This window comes from Schistosoma mansoni, chromosome 4 (genome assembly GCF_000237925.1).
Source record: "Schistosoma mansoni strain Puerto Rico chromosome 4, complete genome".
Lineage (NCBI taxonomy): Eukaryota > Metazoa > Platyhelminthes > Trematoda > Strigeidida > Schistosomatidae > Schistosoma > Schistosoma mansoni.
The window spans coordinates 11117478-11137467 of NC_031498.1; the positions used below are offsets into that span (position 1 = coordinate 11117478).

A 19990-nucleotide genomic window follows, 5' to 3' on the forward strand; every position below is an offset into this window, starting at 1 on the left:
GGTCCTTGTACACATAGTTAATAATATAAACATCCATCTCTTTGTTTGTGAATCTCATGACAGTGGAACTTCTAAACTCAGTTTTGAAGGTTGTACATTTTTACTCGGTGTCATTTACTTTATCCGGTACTTTAGGACACATTCATTTATGGATTGAGACCAGCAAATGCCAAATGCTAGGAGATTTTGATGCACTGATACTATTTGCAGAGAGATGATCACCTTAGGAACTGAAAACTCTGTCGATGATAACGGTTATAGAGCATAATGTGGCACAACCTGCACCCAAACCTTGACGTTTTGGTTGAGACCAAGGATCTTTGTTAATCATAATACTCACCTGTAAAACAGAGGACAATGTCTACCCAAATATTCTCTCACCGTTAACAAATAGCAATCATGCCGTTTTTCGCCCACGTTTAGGGCTTGCGACCTAATACACGGTAGGGATAGACCTCGATCAAATGTAGGAAAAGCAAACACAACAGTCATACACGAATGTGGTGCCACAACCAACCAATCAGTAAGTACTAGCTCGTGAGTGGAAAAAGTATGATCCGTATTTAAAGGTAAGTTCAGTTTATACGAGTTGTCCTGTACCTACGATCCTGCTTGGTGGCACATCAAGTGTACACTTAAGGATTCATCAATCTTGATGCTTCTGTATTGTGTTCAGTAAGGCTGTCTGACACCTTGAGGTGTCTAGTTGGAGTTATCGACAGGAAGCTCAATACTGACACAAAGTTTGATAATCATATGCCGGAAGGATTATTCCTCCCTACTCCTCTCTAATACACTTATATCTTGAGTCTAAGAGACTTCAATCTTCCTAAACTCATCTCTGAACAAACATTAGTTGGAGGTGACAAATCTACTGAAGCTCGGCTCTCCGAACTCATTAAAGATCAGGAATTATTCGAGAGTGTGAAGTCAACAACTCTTTAAAGAAATAGTTAGAAGCCGTCACTCTTAGAATGAATGTTTACAAACAAGAAATTCCTAATTGACAGCCTCCTACGCTTGGCTGCTTTTAGGAAAAGTGGTCACCACGTCATAGCCCTCGATCTTACCAGCAAAACCGAGCTAAGACATCCTACTAACGACAGCACTGCATTTGCAAACAGTTGAGTGTGTCAGCCTTACACAGCAATATATAGAAGGTGGACTTTGAAGTTCACTCACATATTTATGTGGATAGTCGATGGGATTTCTTACTGCATATGATCTTATATGCTACAGAACAGCCGTTTCCCAAAACGGTCTCCAAAACCTACAATCAGCTAACAGTCATCAGTAATCGTACTCTTAGTTTGCTAAGCCGCGAAAGGCACTACTGGACGGAATACAAACGAGCAGTTGACAATATCGCATACTGAAAATTCAAACAAGCAAGGGACCAATACACGAAGGCAATCAGAGAAGACAGGCTTCAGTATCGGAAAAGCTTTATCGACAAACTTGTCTCCGATCCGAAAAGCTTATTCCGTCATGCAGCCTCTCTTCTACAAGTCGAAATCGGAGTTTCCCAACCGCTAAGTTTTAATGGCGCGGCCAACAATGACGATGACGCCACCGACTTTTTGGCAGAATTGTACTTTCAACATTTCAACCAACCCATACTAACTATAGTGATGAGAGCTACACCTGCCACCTAACAGGATTCTCAGGAGTGGACCTGTGCGCTGACGTGGTGCAACGAAACTGCAACACCTAAACAAGAACACACGGTGGACAGATGAACAACCAACCTATATCTCAAGGGGGAGGTTGGTGTCATATATCTTGACTTTTCAAAAGCTTTTGAGTGGGTCGGCCATACATATAATATCAATAAACTCAAACGATTAGGTATCAAATCACTATTAGTTTATTGACTTCGTATTTAAATAATCGACTTTTTAAGGTCAGGGTTACCTTCACTTTCTCGCAGGCTACCGAGTGTCCTAGTGGGGTCTCCCAGGGTCCAGTACTGGGACCTTTTCAATCCTTAATTTATATAAACGATTTTCTAGAGCAATGGTAGTCAGAGTTACTACTTTTCGCTGATGATGCAAAACTCCAAAAAGAAGTTTGCGACCAGGGGGATGAACTGGTACTTGCGAGGTATCTGACTCGATTTCGAAGTTGAGCAGATGAAAACGGGCTTACCTTTGATAGCTTCGAAGTGTAAAGTAACCCATTTGAGCTATGTGACAGACTGCGGATACAACTCAGGTAACTCCCCTCTAGAGGCATCCCAAGTTGAAAAAGGTTGAAGGTACCACAGGTATTATAGTTTGACAACACTTTACCAGTAACACTTTTTATAATTGTATCTCGCCCACCCAGTGAAATCAAAAGTAAGAAGCGAGGAAGATATATTTGATGGGTTATCAATATATCGAGAAGTGGCTGATATAATCTTGAGGATACAACGGATATTCTAGTTTTACAACTAGCAACCAGTAGTATCTTCTATAATCGTTCGTTCCCGGCCAGAGGAAATCAGAAGTCAGACGAGAAGAGGTAGGAAAGATATATTTGATACGTCACCAATATATCGAGGAACCTTTACTATAAGCTGGCTAATGAACATAGGAGCAGTGTCCCACGCCGAGTTGAAACGTGATCTGGTGCGGATGCATGACCGAAAGCCTTCAGTTAAACAAGTCCACCTAAACAACGTGGTCAGCATCCAATGTCGAACACTTGATGAGCTATTGATTTTGGGGAATTATTTACAGCTACAGATCACTCCTCCCTAGTAAGGTAGTGATGCCCCTAAGACGTGACCAGCCAGAAGTTTAAACCCAACGAGTTTGTCGTTGGTAAACACTCTTCTGATAGCTTGCTTCGTTTAGCAGCGTCTGGTCGTCTTTCCTTAAACTAAGGGGCCATGAGGTACAACATAACAATGAAGAAATAAAATACAATGAAAATTTCGGTTCCTTGGGAAACTTCGTCGTTCTTTTCCAGCCGTCCTGGAAAAGAGGAAAAATAAAACGTGTGAGTGCATGTCGAAAATACACTCGTACTTGCGTAAGGACACACGATGAGCGGGAAAAAAATAAATAAACTAATACACTTACAAACAGCGTAAAAGCGATCGGGAAAAAAATGGGTTTTTTTTGGTTTTTTTTATATAAAAAAAATATAAATACGCTCAAAAAAAATAATAATGTTTTGTTTTTTTTATATAAATAATAAATGAGCATATTAAAAAAAATTTTTTATAATGAACAATGAAAGGGTAATTCAAGATAATGCCTGAGTCCTACGTGCAATATTCGTTAAGATGTTCTGGAAATCTTACTCGTCTTCCAGAACGCGTTGTTTTAGGTTTATCTACCGACGTTGGCGAAGTATCAAGTTGTGTGTCGGTTGTCGTGTAGGGTACTACGAGTGTAGTAGCTGTGTCGTTTGCTTGTACCGAAGGAAAATCGACGTAGCTAGGGTTTCCTTCTAAGTACGCTGCTTTGAGTCGGTCGATACTGATGCTATCGTTCGTACCGTCCTTATCGACTACATAGTACTTAGGTTCGCGTTGAAGAACTTTGAAGGGTCCTTCGTATGCTGATTCGAGGGGTCATCGATGTGAGCCTCGACGAACGAAGACGTGTGTACTATGTCGTAAGTCAGGTTGAACGAAAACATCAGTTGATTGAGGTCGAGTGTGAGCAGGTTTAACTGAACGCATAGCGTTTGAAAGCCTACTCGTGTAAGAGTTTAGATCCATGTTCAATGAAGAAGCTGAAGGATCCACGAATTCTCCTGGAAGTCGGAGTGTCGTTCCGTAAACGAGTTGAGATGCCGTGTATCCAATGTCAGCTTTCACTGCATTGCGGATACCTAGCAAGACGAGTGGAAGAGCGTCTGTCCACTGTGAAACGTTTGAAGCTGATAATGAAGCTTTTAGTTGTCGATGAAAACGTTCTACCAACCCGTTTGCTTGTGGGTAGTAGGCGGTCGTTCGGAAGCGCGTGATTCCTAATAGTGAGGTCAGACAACGGAAAAGTCCAGATTCGAACTGGCGTCCGCGGTCTGTAGTGATCGTGGAAGGGCAGCCGAAATTAGCTACCCATCGTTCGACGAAAGCGCGAGCCACAATTTCAGCAGTAATGTTCTTGATCGGTACTACTTCTGGCCATCGAGTAAAACGGTCTACGCATGTTAGGAGATATGAGTATCCGTTTGAGTGGGGTAAGGGTCCTACCAAATCTAGATGGACGTGGTCGAAACGAGCGTCAGGGGTCTTGAAAGAGCCTAAGGGACATTTGTTGTGTCTTATGACCTTAGATTTCTGACAGCTTACACAGGAGCGTGCCCACTCCCTCACGTCTTTATTCATGCCAGGCCAGCAAAAGCGTTCGGCTATAAGTTTGACTGTTGCACGAGCACCTGGATGAGAAAGATTGTGCAACGTATTGAAGACGTTGCGGCGATAATGTTTTGGTACAATTGGACGATCCCTACCTGTAGATGTGTCGCAAAGTTAGGTTTCCTTACTGGTTCCCATCTGCTTAATACTTAGTTTAAGAGTTGTCGAGGATAACTCATGCTGAAGATCAATGTCTTCTTTTTGAAGCTGAGCGAGTTTAAGAAGGTCGATTCCTTGGAAACTGTTCAAGGAACTTATTCGAGACAAAGCGTCTGCGACTACATTGTTTGCTCCAGAAATGTGTTGTATGTCTGAAGTAAACTGCAAAATGTAGTCGAGTTGTCGAGACTCTCGCGGCGAGTACTTGTCTGAAGATGAACTTAAAGAGAAGGTAAGAGGTTTGTGATCGGTAAAAAGCGCGAATTCTCTTCCTTCGATGGAATGTTGGAAATGCCGTACAGCACAATACGTAGCTAGGAGTTCCCTACCGAAAGTGCTGTACCTAGATTCCGCGTCTAACAACCGTCTGGAGAAAAATCCTAAAGGTTGCCACGAGTTGTTAACCCATTGTTGTAAGACTCCTCCGATTGCTGAGTCGGATGCGTCTACGGCGATACTAATGGGCGCTTGAGTGTCCTGATGAGCAAGCAGGGTTGCCTTAGCGATGTGTTCCCTAACTGTGGGGAATGCTTTACGGGCTATGTCGTCTAAACTAGTTGATTTTGCATTTCTACGAAGCTGATAGGTTAACGGTTTCATAAGGGATGCGCATTTGGGTATGAACCGTCTGTAGAAACTTACAAGTCCGTTAAAAGTTCGTAACTGCTTGATAGTGGTCGGTTCTGGGTAATCCAGAATGGCCGCCACTTTGCTCCTAAGGGGTCGGATGCCTTGGGCATCAATAGTGTGTCCTAAGAAGTCTGAGGAGTTAGTTCCGATTTGGCATTTCTGAATGTTCACAGTAATGCCATGCCTTTGGAGTCGATCGAAAACAATGTCCAGATGCTTGAGATGTGATTCTCTGTCCGGACTTGCTATTAGACAGTCATCAACATACACGTGTACGAAGTTGAGACCTCGGAAGACGTCGTCTATAAACCTTTGGAAGGTTTGAGCCGCATTTCTTAAACCAAAAGGCATTCGTAGAAATTCGTAAGGACCGAAAGGAGTGATGATGGCGGTTTTAGGAATGTCGTCAGGTGCCATCGGTATTTGGTTATAAGCCTTACCTAAGTCGATTTTCGAAAAGACAGTTGTACCTTTCAAGGTAGCTGTCAAATCGTGAATATGAGGCAGCGGGTAACGATCGGGAATGGTTTTAGCATTCAGACGCCGATAATCACCAGTTGGCCGCCAATCGTTGCTGTCCTTTTTAGGGACCATGTGCAATGTGGATGACCATGGACTATTTGATGGTCGAATTATCCCTAAGTCTATCATATGGTCGAATTCGTTTTTGGCTAACCTAAGTTTTTCGGGAGCGAGTCGACGGGCTTTCGAGAATACAGGTGGTCCTGTAGTCGAGATGTGATGTGTAACATTGCTGGTTACACAAGGCAATTTCGATTGCGATTGGTATATCCCGGGGTATTTGTCGAGTACTGATTGGTACAAGGGGTCTATGGTGTGCTTAATCGTGACTGGGGATAACCTGCAACCAGAACAAGGAGTTACACAAACAGATAACTTAGTGTTTCCGTCAATTGACCTTCGTGAGCGTGTGTCGATGAGTAGATTGTGATATTGTAACAGGTCTATACCAATGATTGGCATAGAGACATCTGCAACAACGAAAATCCAGTGTATGGGTTTGCGTAAACCCACGTTAAGGTAGACGTACCTTTTACCATAAGTAGCGATCGGCTCACCGTTTGCCGCCTGTAAACTTAAAACAGACTAGCGAAGTCTGTCGTCGGGATTTGCTGGAAGAACGCTAACTTCTGCGCCAGTGTCGACGAGGTAGCGAACTTTCGTAGTCACATCCGTGACATATAAGAGGCGGCTGTGTTCGCCGGCTACAGTTGTCGTTAACGCGTGCCGGCTTGGAGGTTTCCCGAAATCTTATTCGTGTCAGTCGCCTTAGACTTCGGGTAATTGTAGGGCTTCCTGCAATTTCTAGAGGATTTACTGTACTGGTTGTGATACCAGCACCAGTCGGGGTTGTCTGTTTCTCGAGGTCGAGAGGCAGATCGCTTAAGTGAAACGCTCCTACTTGAGGATTTTGACCGACTACGGTCATTACGAAACCTAAGATATCATGTCAGCGTATGACATAGTTCGGTAATGTCATTCGGGGTCGTTTGAGGTTTTTCTTTGACGGAAAAGACCTCGGCGTTAGTGGATTTGGTGATTTCTAAGATTCGGTCGGCAGATGCAGCCAGCTCATCTATGGCATTGTTTTGAAATGAGACGATCACTGCCTGCACCTGATGAGGAAGTTTAGACAAGAAAAGTTGTCTGAATAGGCCATCATCGAAAGTTCGTTGGCCGATAACCTCTCTTATTCTTAGCAACATGTCTGTCGCAGAACCATGTTGCAAGTCGATGTTATGGAGGAGTTGGTCCAACCGTTGTCGGTCGGTTAGGTCTCCACGTTTGAGAATCGGACATTTGAGAGTTTCGTAAGGTTCGGGAACATCACTAGTAAACATACTAGGTGTTACGTACCTGTTAAACTCGCGCGGTAACGCCGTAACTACCGCGAGGAATCGTGTGCGCGAGTCCGTGATTCCGTGCATGCAAAAATCAGCTTCTGCGTAGCAGAACCAGGACTCGATATTGTCGGGCCAAAATGGCGTTAACTGAATCGAAATAGGGGGAATAGACTTTAACTTAAAAACCTTGGGTGAGTGTTCCGTCATAGTAATATAGATAACGAAAAATGTCTAATTAAAATATATCCGGGAAAAAAAATTCGCGAAAAAACAGTATATCACAATATATAAAATTCAAATAGAGAATAACAATGAATAATAATATTCCAAAATGGAACAGACTCACAGTATATTGGCTTGGTGTACCAGATCACGTTAGGCTCACCACTGAGAATACAACGGATATTCTAGTTTTACAACTAGCAACCAGTAGTATCTTCTATAATCGTTCGTTCCCGGCCAGAGGAAATCAGAAGTCAGACGAAAAGAGGTAGGAAAGATATATTTGATACGTCACCAATATATCGAGGAACCTTTACTATAAGCTGGCTAATGAACATAGGAGCAGTGTCCCACGCCGAGTTGAAACGTGATCTGGTGCGGATGCATGACCGAAAGCCTTCAGTTAAACAAGTCCACCTAAACAACGTGGTCAGCATCCAATGTCGAACGAACACTTAATGAGCTATTGATTTTGGGGAATTATTTACAGCTACAATCTGGCTAGTGACCGCAGGAGACGTTGAGTACGCCGTAACAAACCGTGATCTGATGCGGATGCATGACCGAGCGCCTTCAGCTAAATGAGTCTGTTAAAACTTATGTGGTCAGCATCCGATGTCAAACACTTAGAGAACTATTGATTTTGGGGAATTATTTACAGCTACAAGGTATAGGAGGGTTAGTACCATATGATCCGAAGTGTTACTCTAACTGCAACAAAAATGCCTCTCAGGAAAACTATGCACTACCAACGTTGGGCTAGTTTAACGGTAGAACTCCAGGCTTAATCTTCAAAAATTTTATTTGACCCCGTTTATAGAATGGAAATGAAGTGTTTCCCCACTCACTCCAAAAAGATAAGAATACGCTGGAACGTAACCAACGGCGAGTTATGGAATCAGTTTGGACACTTAGACTCGAAGCTTAAGGAGGGCACCTCGAATCACTGAACCCTTACTTATCTCATGAGTAACCTTCTGAGGACTTATAAGGTCCTACACACTCATGAGCATTCGTTTAAAATCTACTTATGTCTGGTCCCAACACAAACCTCAGTGGTGCTATCCAGAAATTAGAGACACAATATAGCAAAATAAACTGTAGGCAAGTATTTTACTATTCACGAGCGGTCTAGTTCTGGAATACTCTCCAGACTAAGGTGGTCCACTTAGGTTATCAGGAGTCCTACAATAGAAAAAGTGACATATTCTTAAGGACTAATGTCAGTATCTCTTCTATCGTAAAATATACCTAGGTTCTAACCTGGAGGCATCGGTGATTCACTGCTACTAGATGCGAAGTCCCATGAAGCGAAAGTTTATTCTACTCCGTCAAGAACAGTTCGAACCGTTTATGAACCAATCAAAACTCAAATAGAGATCTGGCGCAGTTTCCAACTTGCAACTTCTTGCTAAGCGTTGATGTCTGTTGTCCCAACTAAGATCTCTCAAAGGGAATTTCAGAGTTTAGAAAGCCACATATTATCTAAAAAGTTAAAAGATATTTCTTCGAAAATTATTCTGTAATCATTAATTTTCAAACGTTTATATCCACTTTCAGTGGAAGTGAACAATTATTTATATTCCTTGAGAATTTTCATATCTCTCAGCCTTTGATCCCAGAAGTTAACGTACATCTTAAATCACGAGTTGTATTAAGCAATTTGTGTGCAGAAGTTGGAACTTACACTAATCGCCTTGTACCGATGTGATATATCACATATATATATATATATATATATATATATATATGTATATATCACATATATATATATATATATATATGAAGTTATGGTACATCATACCGATTGGTGACTTATTACTATTAGTGACTCATTTACTAGGTACAAATTTGGTCACCTGACTTCAAGCCAATGTGGGTGGAGGTGGCTAAAGTCCTAATACCTTAACTACTAAGCCACTGCCCCAGTGGATGTTTCCAAACATTACTTTGACCGATCAACATTGTAACACTGATATTGGTCTTTGGAATATGTTTTTTTTATTAGAGAGTGTTGACATAAAACACCCGAGTTAACAGACTTAAACTACAGTGACTTGTAGTTTCTTTTGGTCTTTGTCATGAGTGTTTGTCAAGCCGCAAGTCGCAGTGTCTCCATCTCAGTATTAAACACGGGCTTCACCAGCTTGGTCACGTTTTACATGTTTTGACCCAATATCCTCCACATTGCTCGTCACTTACTAGTTACGATGCTAGTCTGAAAAATAGATAGCTAGTAGCTCAGTCGCACATAGTGAAGGGTGGTTGTGTTCGGTTATTATCTAATGGTTCACCATGAAACTCCAATTGGACATATGCTTTGCCCAGCGGGGATTTTCATATTATTATCTCTGTCAAGTGTTAGGAACTTTTAGCAATAAAATTCATTTTGGTTGTGCGCTTATTCAAACTATATTTCTCAGTACATTTTTACCTATATATTGGTTGTGTGATTTCCAATCCTTTTTAATACTTTCAGTTCACATTATGTAGTACGTATAGTGGTGCCTATTGATACCGAGATTTCCTATTCACTCCACCTCAGCTTTTGACGCATTCGATTTGTGTGAGGGTTGGGGTACTGTCCGGTTGTCCGAACCGAAGTGGGTGATTCTTTTAGGGGGCCACACCTCGAGCCTTTGACCTAAAGGTCTGATCCACAAGGCAGTGGAGCAACGTCAGAGACGCAGTCCCATAGTAGATGGTGACCAACAATAGTTCCATACGCCATTTGTTCCCTTCAGGATCCTGGAGTCCATGCACACCATTGGTTTAGAATCAGGGTTTTCCAACTCCCCTAGGTGGATCCTCCGTATTCATCAACCAGGTTAAAGCGCCGGACATTTGCTTTTCACCCTCCCAATTTCGTAAACAACAGTGATGCTGCGAGAAGGCAGTGAGTAGGACTTCCCTGGCAGTGGTTGTATGCACGTGGCCATGTGAGAGCAATTCGAGAGGGAGAGCTAACTTTCCCCACTCTCGGCCGTACCGGGGCAATTGGGAGCATTGCTTTACTTTTTCCTATGTAGTAGTTTTAATGTTGGACGTAGTTTACGAAACAAAGTAGATAAATAGCTTATACTCAGAGGTTCGGAAGATCGAATGGTATACAACAAATCTCTAGCAAATCTTGAGAGGTACTGTAGTAGGCTTTTTGTACCAAAGTAAACAAAAAGCTAATGGTATTACCATCAATTCTAGAACTTTTTGATGCAATCAATAGGATCATGTGAATACGTACATTCAGTTCGAAAACTTTAGTAGTTTTATATTATGTGTAGTACCACATTGTGATATGGAACTAGGATGTTCCAAATCGAATCTAGTTATTACCGATGTAAGAACAAGAGAAACAACAGTAGCGTTCTGACAAAAAACACTAGGAGACCACTAATACACTGATAAATTCTAAACATTTTTCGACTTTAAAAGTGGATAAAGGGTTGGGATTTGTTCTTGATAAAAAATTTCGGTAGCTGACTAACCAGAATGATCTTATTGACTGTATTAAGAATAACCTCATCAAATCTTCAGGGATGCTCAAAGATTAATATATTTTTCTGTCAAACTTGTACGAAACAATTAGGGCGATGGGGATTTATTTATCAAGGTTATATGGGTTGTTAAGTGTCTCATCGTGACCAACAGATATGTATAACTTCTCTTACACTATAGTAAATTGGTTGGTAACTACTTTGAAACTACTCTACAAGCAGATTGTGAAGCAGTGTGAACTATGTGTTTCAAATTGTCAACAAGACCAAACGTGTAAACACTTCAGAACAAAGGCAGGGTCTCTAGACGTAACATCATGATTCTTAAGTGTTCCAATCATGGTGGCCGTCGGATGTATATGTTAGTGACTTGGAAGAAATGAAACAGCGAAATCTCATTTGGCATCATAAAAGTGTTATTACTTTATCACAATGAATATTTATTTTTAACGGCGAAATCTACGGATAAAGGATTAGCCTCAATGAGTTTACCATCAAGTCTATATTAGCTGACGCATTTCCAACTCGTGAACGATCCGCTTAATAAATTTACACATGAGTTCAAACTTTGCTATCGTGTGGTGGATACAGTTATCATTTACAGAGATAGTACTAGAGGCCATAGGCAATTGGATAAAGTACACCCTGTCACTGAGTTCGCAGGTGAAGATGAACGTTAAGGTAGAGTGTTTTGCTGTGGCGCATATGTGTCCGGTGCCCTTTGTAACAATATGTATGTGATTAAATAAATAAAAAAGAGAGTATTTTGCCAGCGAAATGAGCTGATAGATGGATAAGGAAGTTAAACAAGAAAATGCTTCGGCGGTGGCAAACACATTTCTCCAGCCTTGTGTTCCTGCAGTACACAAAAAACTTAATAACATCACTTATTTACAACATAGCGGCTATATGCTCACTGATACGATCAAAGAAAATCTGAAAGACGTGTATAATACTCAGAAAAGTTAGTACTGTGGAATATTTACAAACAAATATCTTGCTACAAATTTTGCAAAACAGGTGTTCAGACCTCTAATAGGAGATCTCTACGTGCTTACAATTCAGAGGCTGTGCAGCCAGTAAAGTAATAATCCCGAGATTACCCACGACAGTGCAGAGAGTGTTAAACAACAAATGTTTTCCATGCTTGTGATGATGACACGTACTTAAAGGCTGACTAACCAAACTATTAAGCTCTTTGTGTTTATCTATTGAATTACTGCGTAGCAAGTCATACCGATGGTTCGGGGACTAACATTTTCCTACTCCTTAATCTGTTCCGTTATGGGTAAGCGAAATAGTAAGACCGTAAATAACTCAATCCCACCATATTTGGTTCAGACTAATTATGCAGCCAGGATAAATCCCTTCCAATGTCTGTCAAATGGCAGAAGCAATTGCTCTAGTGATCGAAATAGTGGAGCATAGTGTATAACATGAACATCTCCAACTCCTTCCCATACTTCGTATTGAGTTAACATTTTCACTCAATTTATATCATTTTACGCACTACCTAATCTTCTGCAAAATTCCCAGTCACATTATTTTTCTCTTCACTGTACCTATGCTTATTTTGACTATTAGTCTTACAATTTGAGTTAATTTATAGACTTATTTAAGTTTCATTATGAGTAATCTTCTAGTAACAATCCTAAATTCATGTGCTATAGTTTCAAAGGACATGTTTGCTTTAAACTTGTTCATTTTATTAGTTCATTATTTTGGTCTTACAACCGTAGAACATGAGAATATATTGGAAAAATATTTTTGTCCGTATATCTCTTTTTCATAATGGTAAATTTGCGATGAGTTAACGTTTCTTTATGATTTATATTTAAATGGATTTGCAATGCTTTTTGATTTCAGGCATCTCAAGATTGGCATCGTGATGCAGCCATTTTGGCTCGCCTCATTAAGGATAATAAGGGAAGTGTTGTCATTTATACTGGTGCTGGCATAAGTACATCGGCGTGCATCCCAGATTATAGAGGGACAAACGGTTTGTGGACTACGCAGTCAAATCGCGTAACAGGCGTTAATTCAGGTATCAGGTTATGATCAGATTATTAGTTTAGTGCTACCTACCGTTGGTTTTAACAAAAATGATCAAGCGCAATGTAATGAGGTCCCAAAACTACAGGTATAATACAAAATATCTGCACTTTATTTATTAGGATAAAATACCCGAATGTGAATCACGGATTAAAACTTCCAAAAAGTCAAAAAATACCAACTTAAAGTTACGACTTCCAGAAGCAACCATTGCAAAGCCAACATTCACTCATATGGCTATCAAAGTTTTGGTAGATGAAGGATATGTACGTATCAACTTAATAGTATGAATTTGGTTTTTTTTAACTTGTTCTTGAAACCCATGTAATTGCCTTTGACTTAATAATATTGTAATAATCGCAGGATCTTTAATAAGCTGTCACTTTACTATGAACACTTTTAAACTGATGAATTTATACCAACCATAAAAAGGAGATTCACTGTAGATAGCGTTGTTGAAGCACATGTACCAACTGATGTACCCTAAGGGGATGGTTGCAACTATATGAAGGTATTTTTTTGAGATTTTTGCTGTTTCGGAAAGTTTTTGTAGCACAAGTTTTTGTTTTGTAAGGATTTTTGTTCTCACAAGTTCAGTTACTATCGTTCAAATGAAATCGAATTCTTTTCAAACTTTTTAGTTGGAATTATAGGTTTCAGTGAGAAATGTTATAAAATGTTGTAATCAAAGCTCTCTTGTAGAGACTTTGATTCCACAAAATGATTGTTGTTGCAGTTGTTACATGAAACTTTCTATCAGCTTAAGATGTGTAGCATTACTCTGTTATTACATCTTAGTTTGCTGTCCTGTTTGATAGAAGCTGTTGTTGAAAGTTGCTATGTTCAGTTGACTGTAATGTTTGAAATACACAGGGTGTTATTTTGTTGATAGAAATAAACAGCACTGGTTGCATAAAAAGCAGGTTGTATGGTCGGTACTTTTACACTGAAAGAGGTTAAGTGAATAGTTTAAATGTCTTCGGATTTTACATGTTCTTCACCTGTAAGAAGAGAAAGCTATGGATCAGCCAAATATGCTGTTTTAGGGCTTGATCGTTGCACTTTCGGTATTGAAATACAGCATCCATGTAATTCCCATATGGTCAAGGGAGAAGTAGTTTGCCATCATATCTATGTTCATCTAGCAAAATGACTTTGTCATCAAAGTCTCTTCAGCCTCTCTAGCATGGTGGACTTCATGGATAGACGTTCCAGTCAACCTAATTTGACTGTTACTGTAATTAACATATGTATGTAAGACGAGGGTTTCTTCTTACCTCAAAATTCTCTTCATCATTTCTTTATTCTTTTGTGTCAGTGATCATTTTGCTACTTAACTGTAAAGGTATTTACCAGTCCAAATGCTCATAAAACTAAATTTATACCTAGGGTTTCTCACTAGCTATATAAATGTTTCAGCAAACAATACAATATCGAACTAACTTTTTTGTTTCTTCATTCGAGCTTCACTTACTGTTGACATTAGCAGTCATATTGAACTGATCGACTACTAGCTATGTTGATGATTAACGAGAATTTTCGTCTCTGCATAATCTCAGGTTCGACATGTCGTTTCTCAAAATGTTGATGGCTTACATGTGCGCAGTGGTTTAAGTCGTGAAAAACTTTCGGAGCTACATGGTAATTTATTTATTGAAGTGAGTGTACTTGTACTTATGTATAAACCAAGTTATTTTTGAAGAAACTATTTTATGTATCTATCTCTGGTGTTAAAATCGACTATTTTCTGTTTCGACACTGGAATTTTGGATCAAAGTACACAGTACCCACTGAGGTTTTAACTGATAGTTGATGGCTTATTACCTAATCCATAAATATCTATTGAGGTGTTTAATTAAGTCTCTGGATTTCGGGTCTCTCGATAAAAAAGCTAATAAGCTGAAAACAAATGTATTTTCATTCCACGAAGAACTATTTTTGACTCACTTAAAAGTTAAACACACCTATAATGATACTTTTCAACCTCAATGATCAAACCTTTCGTGCTATCTAGGGTTTACTCTTTAATCTCGAATTGCATAGCATCACTCCACCAATACTCACAGAACGCTGTTCTTAGCTCGTTTTTAGAATAAAATCCGTCAATGATGTTCTGATTAGAGTAGGGAGTCGTACTTGTCACTTGAAGTCGAAATGAGGCTTTACTAGTATAAACAGATTGTCTATGCTGTCTTCAAAAATTTGTTAAGATGTAGTTACTTTTGCAAGTATGTGTCTAACCAACACTCAGTAACTGAATAGAGGTCTATATTTCAAGATATAAATTACTTCTTACAATAATTGATTACTTAATCGTAATATGTGAATCTACAGTTAGAATTCAAATACATAAACCAGTGAAAACCAGTAAAATATCGTACTTCTGATTTTTGCAAATATATAGCTGTTTTTCTTCTGTTTGGGTTTTGTAAATAATTTCACCCTTCTTTTAATTATTTATAAGGTGTGTTTTGTGAAACAAATGAAGAAAGTGATTTCTAGTATAAATCATATTCTGCCTTGATATTTTTTATTTTAGCAATGCATCGCTTGTGAATACGCTGTTTTCCGGACTTTTGACGTCGCCGAAACAACTTCTCGTTCACACCATTTTACTGGACGCATTTGTCCTCAATGTCGTAATTTACACCCTGTTGAAAGTACAATAGCCAGTGATATACTAAGAAAAACAGCTGAACATTTGGCAGTATCTAGATACAAGAAAAATGTATCAAATGAAAATCTTATGTTGAGTTACCGATATGCTGCAAGAAAATTAGCCAGATCTTTTGAAGGTGTACGTCTTAAAGCAGTGGAACATTTGCGCAATACTCAAAAGTCTGAGAGGCTGACGGACTCAGTTCTTACGAAGGCACCTTTGCTAAGAGATGTTGTTGTACACTTTTTTGAACGACAACCAGAGATGGGGTTAACAGAAATATATCGCATTCGATCAGCAATCGAAGCTGTACATGGTCGTAAAGTTCTTCAAGATGCTGTCAATGCCACTTCAAATGACTGTAAAGTTTTGGATCATGGATGCAAACGTTCCCATGAAGAGTCAAAAAAATATCTCATTGGATCCCCATGGTTTAAAAGAATGCGTCCTGCTATGAAGATGGAATGTCAAGATCTCTGTAAAACATCAGAAGCAGTTGATGTAAAACCTATCTCTCCGGATTCTCTGGATACTCCCGCTAAATTAATTGTTGTTGTTGGTTCATCTTTAACTGTTTTGCGCAATTATTCATTTTTATGGCCTTATGGCCTTGGGAGGTGTGGTCAACTAAGTTCGTCGAGCGAACATAAAAAGAAACCCACATGTATTGATTCTGTTTTCAAATCGACTTCAATCCCTGATACCCCTGAAAATTGTCGGTTGGTTATTATCAATTTGCAACCAACATGCAAAGATGTGGTTGCTGATTTGGTAATTCGTGTTCCTTGTGATGAACTATTTCGCGTTATCATGTCAGATCACTTAGAAATAGATGTTCCACAATATGACCACAGGCATGATCCTCTTTATTCAATCGGTCTTTCTTTATCTCCAGAAGAAGAATGCACACGTACTCGTCCGAACATCCCATTTTCTTCCGTATAATATTGTTTCAGAATTTTTCTCTCTGTGGTGTACAGTTTCACATGATTTGGTTGTAGCTATTGATTACTGTTTCGTTCTTTAGACGTAGAATAAACGTTTCTCTTTTGTACTCAAAACAAGAACCAGTACCTTTGTAAATAATAAGGTATGTTTCCATAATTCAAAGAACCTAATAGAATTGCATCGTATCATGGTAGTTTATCTGCTCTCGAATTAAACATGAATTCGTGACACCAATCAGTCAGTTCCTGAATACTAAAAGGTACATTTTACTTATGGCTCTAGTTGAGAATATTTTCTTTTCTCTCTCCTGATCTTTAGCCTGTCCATTTTTGTATAAAATTCCCTTATAGTATTTTTTCATATTAAGGAGAACTAATAGACAGAATAAATATTATCGTTGTGAACTTCCTAAAACACAACTGATCCAATATTGAGATGTCTACTGCGGGAATCGAAGTGTTTCAGATAGAATTCTGTGAAATTCCTCGTAGTTTGAATATCTAAACCTTGGCCGCACCTCGTTAGGTATATTTTTTCATATTTTTACTCAGTTCATTAGTTCAAGAAGTTGGTCTGTTAGTGTTTTGACTGTGTAGCTACAGCATCTGAAGTGTCTTAGTTTACTTAATAAGTTCTTGTTGTTATTGATTGATCTGTGGTTTTGTAAGACCAGCAGCTTAGTGATCAAAACACTGGCCCCAACTATAAGTCTCAGATTTTAAGCACTCTTAACCTACTTCAACTTTCCCGACCGAGGTATTATTATTTCCTCCCTTCTCACACATACAAACAATATACCTGGAAATGGAGTTCACAAACCCGTACTTGGTAGATGGATTACCTTAATAATTATTGCCTTCCAAGCTGCATGATGAAGTGAACTATCTTAATATCACAGACGCTAAAAATAGTTTGTTTGTGTTCCATCGATTTTAGGTTGTAAATGGTGGAGAAAAGAAAATTTAGAAACTGACTGTACATAGGTTCTTATTTTGTTGTTAGGAGTTTCTACATTATAAACCTTTCCGCCAGCGATTGCTAATTTCAAATTGCTTACTGATAGTTTTAACCATAATTTAGAGGATGTCTTGATAAATGTCTAAACTTCCAGTTAACAGGAATCGGTTGTATATTTCCGTAAAATATACCTAGTTCATACTTGCTACTTGCGTGTTTATCATGTTTACATTTTGTTAACTAGTTTGCATTTCACTCATGTTTCTTTTTTTGGGGTTCATATTTTCCTTAGATTTTAAAGACAATAAATTAACAATTAGAAAGTTATAAGCAAAAAATATTACTGAATATATTCAGTATAAAAAAGAAAACATTTTTTAAAATGAAAAAACAGATACCTTTTATTTACAGCTCAGTGACTGAGTCATGTTAGTAGATACAAACTCCTCGATAAGGGTAGACGCGCTTATCACAACCAGTTGTCGTAGAAGTTAGGTGACATAGTTCGCATTGATGTAGATGCTTTCACTCATTTTCTTTTATTAGACCTTAAGTTTCAAAATTATCTTACATTTTATTTTATTATTCTTCAAGTTAACTTTTCTTGAATCGTATTGACTATGCCTGATCTTATCTACTACTACTGGTATAACACTTATTATTCTAGGATTGATCGTAATTTCATCTCATGCTAATGTGATGTGGTAGTTTGAACGGATGCACATAGGTGCCGGATTCTACTTCGCGCAATGCTGACTGGCTTACTGATAGCTCAATGACAAAGTACAGGTGATTTTACTAAAATCTGGTCTGAACCGTTAATGTTAGGGTTATATACACTGCTGTATGTAGGATTCAGTCTTGTAAGTCACTTACAATCAGGAACTCAGTCATGATCTAGATGATATCGGATGCTGTTAAAAGAACTACTCCATAAGGTTAACAAAAAACATTAACTTTCTATTTCACATTCAACTTAGATATAATTTGATTTCGAGGTTACATTTCATATCTGTTCAGAATGAATTAGAACTTCAAAATTAAGTGTTACATTTATATAAGCTAAATGCAAAATTGGGTTTGATCATGATGTAATATGAACGTCTTTACACATACCACCTAGAATAATTTAGGTTTGTATTAACTAATTTAACTAAATTATTACAGTATACGATAAAGCAAGCAAACAGAATGTTAACATCCTGATAGAAAGTGAAGATCTATTATCAGTATTACACCAGTCTTTGGAGCAAGTCGCAATGCATCCGTGGTATAAGTCATCATCTAATTGGAATTGTCCACAGTGAGTTGGTATATCGGTTAGTTTATCCATGGAACATCTCCGTATCAGTAAACTGGAACCGTCTTTCTGACGAATAACCTTTATTTTTGAGCAGTAGTGGGCATAAAAGAGACCCTCAAGTCCAGGTATCGTTTGACGACATGGTCGTGAATTGTGATATAAGCACTGACTGGATCCTCACATGGTGGGTTACTTTTGTTCACTGACACACAAGAATAACAGGCGATTGCTGTTGCTATGAAGTGTTCATTAAGAGAAATGCAGCAAGTTTTTATTATATGGTATGACGAACGCGTTACATATTTTTAACTACAAAAGGAACGTTTATTTATCGTCATTATTTTCCTTTCCACATAGTTTCTCCGATTTTGCAGCTTTTATTGATATTTGATTGGCTTTCTTAGTAATGAAGTGTAGCTTATTTGATAAATACTCAATGTAGCTTTAAAAATATACTGGCGTTAACTAATTATCGAAGTGAAACTAATTAATTCTATATACATGTTCATTGTGTTATCACTTAGTTTTGTTATGATGCATTAAGTTTTCTCACTAGTCATTTGAGGTTGTAGAGTGTACATTCCATTAAACCAAGGCTTCATTGCCTTTTTAATCGTGTCTTAACCTTGACTCTTCATTTCTATGATTCATCTGAATCCCTATTCGGAGGAGGGTTTCTGCGTAAATCGTTATATTCTATGAAAACAATAAATTTTCAAAGTTTTTTTTATAATATCTTCAATGGGGTAGTCCATAGTGGTTGTTGATTTTCCAGATTTTGATTATTGGACTTAATAATGCACAGTTATATTGTAAGTTATATAATATACCCTTGTGATCCAGGGTTATTTTACAGTGGTTTTCAAGAGAACCAGACAACATCCACAATCTCACTAGACAACACAAACAGTATAGCGGAATCCCATTTAATATGAGAGGCAGACACCGATTTCAGACTTAACACGAGCATTACAGTTCATCCTGTCTCACAAGAGAACCAGATACCATATGTGCTTCAACGCTACAATATGAGATGGCATACGAAAAACCCTTTTGGATGCTTTGGTTCTATTTACTGCATAGTCAATATCGAGATGAACTCCACTTTGAACTACGAGAAAACACAATTCTAATACCTTCAGTTTTTTTCATAGTTATCCGGTTGATAACAAGTAGTGACACAAAATATATCGTTGTATAAAAGCGAAATAAATTCGTTAATATTCAGCTGATATGGAATATGCTGAATATCAAAAATGCGATAATACAACCCCTGATGGTAAAGCATCATGATTAGTGTTTATCTCTATTCAATAATTCAGTAAATAGTTACCCCGTCGGAGT

At 38.6% G+C, this 19990-nt stretch overlaps 1 protein-coding gene across 1 annotated transcript; it reads left to right on the forward strand.

Annotated features, from left to right (window-relative positions):
- Window positions 1-10528: 10528 nt before the first annotated feature.
- Window positions 10529-16383, forward strand: Smp_024670 (putative chromatin regulatory protein sir2; the record flags this gene model as incomplete). Its single annotated transcript, XM_018796809.1, has 6 exons — window positions 10529-10570; window positions 12594-12771; window positions 12803-12867; window positions 12902-13045; window positions 14339-14437; window positions 15319-16383. The coding sequence occupies 6 exons, from the start codon at window positions 10529-10531 to the stop codon at window positions 16381-16383; spliced, it is 1593 nt and encodes a 530-aa protein (XP_018651914.1).
- Window positions 16384-19990: the final 3607 nt, after the last annotated feature.